This window comes from Camellia sinensis, chromosome 4, assembly GCF_055761805.1.
Source record: "Camellia sinensis isolate YWXY chromosome 4, ASM5576180v1, whole genome shotgun sequence".
Lineage (NCBI taxonomy): Eukaryota > Viridiplantae > Streptophyta > Magnoliopsida > Ericales > Theaceae > Camellia > Camellia sinensis.
This window is the reverse complement of record NC_138964.1, coordinates 29,274,721-29,284,220: the sequence shown is the minus strand read 5'-3', so window position 1 is coordinate 29,284,220 and position 9,500 is coordinate 29,274,721. Positions and strand designations below refer to the sequence as shown.

Sequence of the window (9,500 nt, the reverse complement as noted above, 5' to 3'; positions counted from 1 at the left end):
CTTAACCATTTTAAGACCAAATTATTTTATCTCTAAAAGTATTTATTATTGACATTTTCGAAATTTTATCGCTAAAAGCCTTATTTTTTACTTTTCAATGTGACCTTTTAGCGACTTTTCGTAATTAATTTTATTTGGTATCTAAAACTCTTATATGTTGTAGTGTCTGATGGTGAAAATATTATAAAATTAACAAATAATTAAATAAGTTAAAAACATAAGAAATGACTTATCAAAAAATTCTTAGAATATGTTTGGTTTGATTTTTAGAAATTTATTTTTAATTTTTTTTAAAAAAAATTAAAATTAATTTGGTTAAGAAATAAAAAATAAAATATAAATATTATTTTTGTATAATTTTATCTTTTGAATGGTTAGAAATAATTTTTACAAATTAAATATATTTTTTCATATTTATTTTTATTAAATTTGTTTTTTTTTTATTCTGAAATTTTTTTTCTAAACAACAAATCAAATATGGTTTCAAAAACTTAATTTTTTTTTTATATTTTTTTCATCTAATGTAATTTTTTTGTAAATTTTGTTGATTTGTCAAAGAGATTTTAGCAGAGGTAATATCGTCCATCAATTTATATTTTGGTGATATAAGCTAATCATTCTTAACATTTAGGCCTCGTTTGGGAACAAGCTAATTTAGTAACTTTTTGGCTATTTGGCTAAAATATGAGCTAAAAAAAAACTAGTATGTTTGGGATATTTTTTGACTTTTTACAAAAAGATGTGCAAAAAGTAGAGAGAAAATAGAATCTTTGACTTTTTGGTATGGGTTGTTGGTTTTTTGACTAATTAGTAACTTTTTGACTTTTTTGCTAAAATTGAGGGTTCCCAAACGAGGCCTTAGTTAACGATATGGGTTAAATTATTATGCAAATATAAATCATAAGAGATAGGATGTAGTTTCTAAAACTTTAGGAGAAAATATGTAATTTAGCTAAACCTCAAGAGAGGTGTTGGTAATTTGTCCAAAAAAATTGTGATATTTTAAGGGATAAAATTGAAATTAACCATATTTATTTACCGAGTCATGATAGAGACCCCCTCTATTCACCACCCCACAACCTCCACAAACACGTGGTGAGTGGTGATTGGAGGAGCAATAAAAAAAGAAAAAACAAAAAGAAACCCCACAACCTCATGTTATTTACCTATTGTGGCTGCGGCGCCAAACCCTTGAGCTTCGAACCCATGGCGAAACCGTCGAAATCAAAGAACTCATCATCGGAAGACGATGATGAAGCTCTATACAATGCCATCAATATGTCGTCGTCGTCGAACAAGCATTTTAGTCACCCCCACAACCTAACCCTCCTTAAATTCCCAAATATCGGAATCGATTGCTCTGGTTGTAACTTGCCATGCTCAGGTGTGATTTTCGTCTGCAGTCAATGCAAGTTCTTCCTCCATCAACAATGCTTTCTAGCGAGTCGCTCCATAAACCACCCATCCCACCCTATTCATCCTCTAACCCTAGTCCCATACCCTACTTACACCTCCGGTTCCTTCACCTGCGATTCCTGCGGTCAATCTGGATCTGGGTTTTGTTTCAGTTGCTCAAGCTGTGACTTTGATCTCCATATCCATTGTGCTTCTGAAAATACCACAACCACAAATCAAGAAGTTGAACTTGGAAAGTTTATTTCATCTCAACAAGAGGATGAAGAAAATGAAGAGGTAAGTAAGTTTACTGTTGAGATAATTTTAGTGATGTCACTTTTTGATATACAGATTTGAGTAAAAAAGCTTCATTTCATAGAGATTACTCCAATGGCCAAACTCAAATTTCAGTATAAATTTGAGTAAATCTTTGGTAAATGGCACAACTGTAAATTTAGAAGCTACTAAATCACAGTAAAAATGTCTTTAACAATTTGAGTAAATAGAAGGGTCTCCCTTGATTTGAGTCATTTGGGTATGGTAAATGATAAGAATTGGATATGCCCTAATATCAACTTTTTAACTAGGGAATTCTTCTCTAGTTTCATTTATTTGCTATATACAAATCATGTAAGCATCTATCTATTTAAGTCATCCACAATCTATCTATTTAAGTCATCCACAAGTTACCCCAACATAACCCAAATAAGTTCTTGTACAATGCTTGGCAAAAATGTAAAATGTAGGTCTTTGTGCAGGAGGTATTTGCTGCTGGAATTACTATGGATATAGGGAATATGCTGAAACTTTCGTCATGATCCCTAGAGGCACATCGAGTTTCTGCTTGTTGTGGAAAAGGAACAAGAAGTGACTATGAGTTTCACTTGGAGCTGTCAATAAGTGCTTGTAATTTTATCTGGAAAAGGAAAAGTTTTAGCATTACTTACAGATTTGGACATGGAAGTTGAAAAGTCATCAAACATAAATTACATAATGAAATAGCCCTCCCCGTAATCACATTGTTACTACTAAAGGAGTAAAAGGAAAGTTAAATTGGAGATTATTGTAGCCAAGAGGTTATTGAAGTTGAGCTGTGAATGGGACAGTTATTAGTAATTAAGTTTGTTACACAAATTGTAAGCAATGGAAGATAGTTACATAATTAGATCAGGTTAGTTACGAAGGGTAGTTGACAGTTAGTAGGGTTTGTTAGTTGTATATATGAAAAGGATTGTATAAGAGGTCTTCTGTTATATTGTATCAGAGCTTGTGTTTTTCTTTCATTTGCTCTGCATCTCTCTTTTCCTTTCTCTGTTATTTTCTATTTCCATTTCCATTTCCATTTCCATTTCCATTTCCAGTGCTCTGTTTCTTCTTCTCTCATCTCAAAATTCATGCTCAGAGCCTTTTTCATCTGCATAATACGATACGCATCACAGATCTACGCACATTCTCTGTTTTTGATCTTCTTGAGGGTTATGAACAGGAAAAAATGACCAACGAAATAACCAACAAAAGAAGAAAGCTAGCTATTGGCTGCACATCATTGGAAGACTCACTGGCAGCAGAAGTAATTATCAGCAATGTAGATCTTCTGACGGAGATCCTTTTACATGTGCCGACAAAGTCACTCCTCAGATTCAAGTGTGTATCTAAGCATTGGCTCTCTCTCATCTCTGACCCACAATTTTCCTGCAACCATGCCCGCCGAATGAAGATTTCATTGATCTCGGGCCTATACTTCCACTACAAACCTTGGAACTTCAAGGAACTTATTTCTGTTTCATTTCACAGCCACTCCAGTCTTCCAACACTTGCCTTCCTCAACGGTGTTGGAGAAAGATCTACACCTAGGATTGTGGACTCTTGCAATGGCTTACTGTTGTGCTCGAAGGTTTACGGGAGGCATTTCATTGTTTGTAATCCGACCACCCAGAAATACACTACACTAGCTGAACCCAATAGCAAATCATCTAGATTGTCACTTCATGGGTTTGGTGCTTACTTAGCTTTTGATCCTTTAAAATCACCTCACTACAAAGTTGTATTGGTTAATTGCTCTCCTCTTTTCGCTGGAATCAGAGGAAGCTCCTATTGGATTGATATCTACTCTTCAGAAAGTGCATCTTGGAAACACATTCCTGTCAGTACATCGCCAGGTGACTCCCTCACACGCAGGGTCTTTTGGAATGGAGCAATTCATTGGATGAGTGACCAGAACATTCACTTTCGATTTGATGTTGATGCGGAAACTCTGACGGGAGCTCCAATGCCTCCATACCCTAAAATTCTTTCTGGCGGGAAGTATATGTATTTTGGAGAATATCATGGCCATTTGTTTCTCATTCAGACTAGTCAGTGCTCTCCTATGGGATTCAGAATTCTTGAGATGGACAGGGACTCCTGCTGCTGGAATGTGAAGTACCGGGTTAGTCTGAGACGTTTGAAAGCTGCATTCCCTGAGAATTTTCACCCACCATTTTCTGTGCTGTCTGTTGTGAAGGGAGCAAATGAAAAAGATTTTGAAATGATATTAGCTATCCATAGCAAATATATTTCTTATAATCTGGATTGCAAGACATGGAAGGTGCTTCGTGATTTGCAGCCTGGTGATTTTCATGAATCAACTGGTTATAATAATGCTTTTCAATTCATTGAAAGCCTATCCCCTGTTTGAGACAACATGTTCTACTTCTACATGTTGGAATTTTTTGAACACATCTTATAATCTTTTTGCGAGAATCAACTTCTCAGTGTTAAAATTGTTGAATATTTCGCCATCTCAGTGATAGTAATTGGTCCTTGTTCTAAATATTGTTGTAATTTCTTTTGTTATCCAAATAGTTTTGACATCTCAAATGGTAGTAATTCCATTCATTGGACTGATCGCCAGGTAGTGAAATATTTACGAAAATATTAATTGGGTGGAATGGTTTTTTTATGGTCAGGAGAAAATATTTACGAAAGAAGAAATAGGAAAGGTCATTATTGTGTTCTTGTAGAATCCCAAATTTGTAGCCAGTTCAATAATCTCCAATGGTGCTGCAGGGGTTTGAAAATATAGGACAGTTCGAAAAAAAATTATTTGGTTTTCTTTTGTGACCTGTTAGTTTAGGCAACAATAGAGTTTATAATTTGACAATCTTTTATTTATGTTAACTAATTGATTTGCTTAATATATATATATATATATATGTATTTTAAATGTCGTTTTTTGTTAACTAGCCAATTTTTTTAAACTCGAACGTTTATCAAGCTTGAAGGCTTCAAAATTATTGTTTTGAAGCAATGTTTCTGCTATTACCTAAGAGCATCTCTAATGACTCAATAGCAAACAAATGGTTATTGCTATATAGAGTTTAGCATGTTACTTCAATAGTGACTTTGTTATTTTTAAATTTTTCTCAAAAAATATCAATAAAACAATGTTATATATGGTGTTGCTTCAATAGTGACTTTGCTATTTTTTAGATTTTTTTTTCACATGGGAATTCTCTCAAGTTCAAAATCTGAACTTGACTGCCATGTTAAAGGGTCTTATTTTGATGATTCAGACCCGTTCATTTTGTAGGATTTTTGTGTTTACATCTTTGAAAAAAGTTAAGTCATTCTGATAATAACATTTTTATTTTATAGAGTTTGTATCCAAAAGAATGGATGGTTTATTTGTGACAATACTTGTTGTTCATTTTTTCAAAGACAAATGCGATAAAATAAAAAAAATAGATAGGGGCAGCTGAAGGTGGTGACTGCAGTGGTAATAGGGATTAGGGTTACGTTAGTGCCTTGTTTGAAGAATAAGTTGTTAGTGGTTTTATCTGGTTGGGTTTCAAGGATAGTGAATCTACATTTATTTGCAATTGTTAACTTTATTAAATTTTTACATGTTCAGATGTAGTTCTGTGACTCTCGTTCTTTAGCATTATCTTGATGTTTTTTCTAATAAATTTACTCTTTTTATTTATCCAAAAAAAAAAATTTATTTAGTACTCAATTGAAATTTTAAGACATAAATCTAGAATTAGTACTCAATTCTTGCATTTGATTCTCATTTTTTAAAATTATTATCCTTCAATCACATTTCACTGTGTGAAGAGGAATTTCGTTATGTATTTCAGAGAAATTTGACTTAGATAAACTTCAAACAGTGAAATTTCTCTAAGTGAAATCTCACACTTAATAAGCTTCACTCTGTAAAATTTTGTATTGTGACTGCAAATTTATATATTTCGTAATGAAGAGATGAAGGAGAGAAGATAAATATAGAAAGAAAAATGAATGAGAAATAAAAAGAAAATGAAAAACAAAGATAAATTTGGACTACGAAAAAGACAGTGGAGCAACAAAATGGCCTTGGTGGCGGTGGCAAAATGACGGAGATGTTGTAATGGAGGTTGTACAAAAAGAATGTTGTACAATCATGTCATTATGAGATGTCATCTAAGTCAAACTACGGAAATGATTTGTAAACGGTCTATATGAAGAAATCAACAATAGCAATAAGAGAGTTGTGATTTACCATTGGCCTGCTACTCCAAATCCGAGAAACCTTGTGGTAGAGAGAGAAAATAGAAGATCGAGAAAGAGATAGTTGAAAGAAAAAAAACATAGAAAGAGAAAGAAATCTATAAAGAGTGATTTTAAAGTCAAAAGGTTATTTTTGACAATTTATATCATATTTTTCTTTATTCTTCTAGAAATTGAAATCTCACGACATCAACTATCCACCAAACTTTGTATGGATTAGAACTCTTACAGAAACCTATAGAGTGATGTATCCCTAATTTTTCTTATATTTTTAAGGCCAATTGAAAGAAAGATTAGATGTGGAAATTAACAATAAACAGTCTTGGAAATTGTATTTGAATCGTAGTTTGAGAAAATTGCAAACTGAGGTAGGGTTTGATAAATAGATCCCAAAAAAAAAAGGGTAGGTTTTGACAATTATGTTTTTCGTTACTTTTTAATTTTTTTTTTTGAATTTTACAATCTATAAAAACTTATGTATTTAGTAATTGCTAAAAAAATTACTTTTTTATTAGTGAAAAAATTGGCTCTTTTAACATTTTTAATTATTATATGTTCATTAGAAGACAAACCAACATAAATTTGTAATTTGATTTAAAATATAAAAAAATAGATTAATATAATTAAAAATAACAAGGTTAAGGGAAAATTAGTTGTAATTGTCATAAAAATAACTAATTTTTTGCTTTATTTTCAATCATTTATCCTCTACATTTAAAATATATATTTTAATGATTATTAAATTTAAATTTAACAATACATTTCACAATCTCATTTCTATGAAAGAAAGTGTGCTACCACTTCTAGTTAAAGGTAAATTATATGATTCATAGTCTAATTAAGGACTGGAGGGTCCAATTTTGGCTATCGTGGGTTTATCTAGGGTCAATTATGGTAATTTGAATTGTTGAAATTTTAGTATGTTTTTTAAATAAATTATTCATGAAAAAAAATAAAATTGGTCAAATATTGGTAGTTATAGTATGTTTAAAATACATTTGTCTGTAAATAAATAAACAAGTATAATTTCAAAATGCAAACCATCTAGTTTTTAATAACAAATGTGATCTAAATATGTGATTATCAATATCCAACCAATTAAATTTTTTACATAATAATTTACTTGAAAAATAAGAAATTTGAACGATTCGGATTACTAATTGGATTTCTGATCCAAATTAAGGACTAGGAACCTATCTAAAAAAAAAATTAAGGACTAGAAATTACCAGATAAAAGCTTCCTTCTTGCTAAAATATACCACATAATTTATTGGATTTTGGTGAAGTATATTTACATGTATTAACATTACACCAATGTTATCACATAAATAATTTTAAAAAAGCACTCGATTTATAAATTTAAATTTTGTTTGTCGAAAAATTTACACTCTAAAATATTTTCTCCGTAAAACATGATGGCGCAAAATATCCAAAATACCCCTATATATATATATATATATATTATATCTACTCCTATATATAAAGGCTGAATATTTTCTCCATAAAACATGTTGGTGCAAAATATCCAAAATACCCCTATATATATTATATCTACTCTCATATATAAAGGCTAAATGTCGAGTAATTCTATTTACACACACTAAATCCTCTCAATACACATCTTTTCTCTTGATGTACACTTAATGAATTTAAAATCTTATGGTTTGCTCAGTACACATCCTATCCTACCAAAAATATTCTCATCTTCTTCATTATTCAAACCCTAACCCTAGCCCCCTAATCCTTATCTTCTTCATTCATCGGCGACCAACCACCACCTCCTCTGCAGAAAAATTGTACCGCCATCTCCACTCATCCTTCTACCATCATCAGCGGCTATTACCAATCCATTTACTCCACAGCGTCTAGTTTCACTATCCATTATTTCTTCATAAACCCGGTACCGTGACCCCCATAATTACACCGCCCCATCTACCATGAATATGGGGTCATTCCGTGAAGAGGTTAAGGAGGATGATATCAAATACGAAGTTGGAAAAGATGGCGCTACAGAAAAAGTAGTCAAGGTCGTCGCCAAAGGAGTGGTGGGGGATTATGGCTTAGGAATTAAGGTTTTAAATGAAGAAGATAAGGTTATTTTGACAATTTTATTTTTAGACAAAACTGTAATAAATAAATAAATAAAGATTCATTAAGTGTTTGCACAAAGAGTACATAGTGTGTGGAAATAGAATTACCCCTAAATGCCATTATGACAAAAATTTTGGCCTCGACAAATTGACTTTGTTACCCCTTTGCTTACTTTATGTCATTTCATCATCATCACCTCATGCCATTTCAATCATCATTTAGCGATTCTGGTTTAGACCCGACCCATTTGATATTCTGGACTTGGGTTTCCTAGTTTTGTGTTGTTCTTGTCTTATTCCTCTTTTCCCTCCTTGAGTTTGGCAATCGGGGATGTGTTGGTTGTGTTTGGGACAGGTTGGTACATTGTTTTTCAAAAACCTTGTTGCCTAGAATTTTGTTTTACGCTCAAGCATCACTTCTTGCACTCGAGCGAACATTGTGAACTCTCAGTACTTTTGCAGGCCTGCAAAACTACTAAGAGAGTGTATTCTGCACTCGAGTGGTAATTCCTACGCTCGAGCGGTCTCAGCTTGAGCGGTCGAAGACACTCCATTTTTTACCACCCTTACGACTTGGGCACCATCGCTTGTACACCCAATGATGAATTTGTATATGCTTATCAAGTGCTCGAAATCCTCAGCAAAATGTCACAGCTTTAAGCCTTCAAACCCTACACACCTTTTGCCTTGTTTTTGGACCAAAACCATAGTTTTTCAAGCCTAAAAAACCTTGGGACCTACCGGCCACCAATGTGGGTTGCCGGCCACCAATGTGGGCTGCCGGCCACAATTAGTGGCTTGTAGGCCACTTGTGTGTTTTGGCAGATATTTTGACCAGATGCGCCAACTGCTTGCACAGATGCATGCACTTGCCTACACGCGTATGTATTGATATTGCTGAGGGAGTTTCATGTTTTTCTATATATAGAAGGCCTCCCCTTCCATTTTTGAGGGTTGAACATTTTGGAGCAAAATTCTCTCTCTCTCTTTCTCTCTCTCTCTCTCTCTCTCTCTCTATCTCTCTTTACAATTCTCTCTCTCTTGCAAATTCTTAAGCTTTTGCCTATACACTCTAAACCAAACCTTGTGGTCTTTGAGCTGAGGTACTTTTAAGCTTACTTTGAGCTCTTGAGGGTGTGTTAGTGTTGATTTGAGACCTAGAAAGGGCTCTCCTCTTCAAGAGGTATAACCCTTGGCTTATTTCTTTGCATTATTTTCTATTTTGCCTACTATTTTTAAACTGTTTTTGGGTTGTTTATACTCTGTATTTTTAGGCTAAAACTTGTGGTTTAAGGCCATTAGGGGTGGATTCTTTGTACCTCATTTCTTAGGTCTTTGCCCTTGTGTTTCCCACTTCTTTGTCAACTTTTTTTTAGCTTTTTAATACTGAATCTCAAAGCTTTTTTAGTGGCTAAAACCATGTTTTGAAGTCCCAAAAATGGAGCGGTAAGCCTCCCTTGTGCTTGTTTACTAGCTTAACATGCTCCG

General features: G+C 33.2%; 1 protein-coding gene across 1 annotated transcript; it reads left to right on the top strand.

Annotated features, from left to right (window-relative positions):
• Window positions 1-1,067: 1,067 nt before the first annotated feature.
• On the top strand, window positions 1,068-4,207 carry LOC114293045 (F-box protein At5g07610). The gene is made up of 2 exons (XM_028237067.2): window positions 1,068-1,692; window positions 2,882-4,207. Exons 1-2 carry the CDS (start codon window positions 1,156-1,158, stop codon window positions 4,070-4,072), a joined length of 1,728 nt encoding a protein of 575 aa, XP_028092868.2. The 5' UTR covers window positions 1,068-1,155; the 3' UTR covers window positions 4,073-4,207.
• The last annotated feature ends 5,293 nt before the right edge of the window (window positions 4,208-9,500 follow it).

Coding starts and splice junctions, on each gene's coding strand:
- LOC114293045 (XM_028237067.2), top strand. CDS start 1,156: ATGTTATTTACCTATTGTGGCTGCGGCGCCAAACCCTTGAGCTTCGAA. Junction 1,693..2,881: donor AGGATGAAGAAAATGAAGAG/GTAAGTAAGTTT, acceptor GGTTATGAACAG/GAAAAAATGACCAACGAAAT.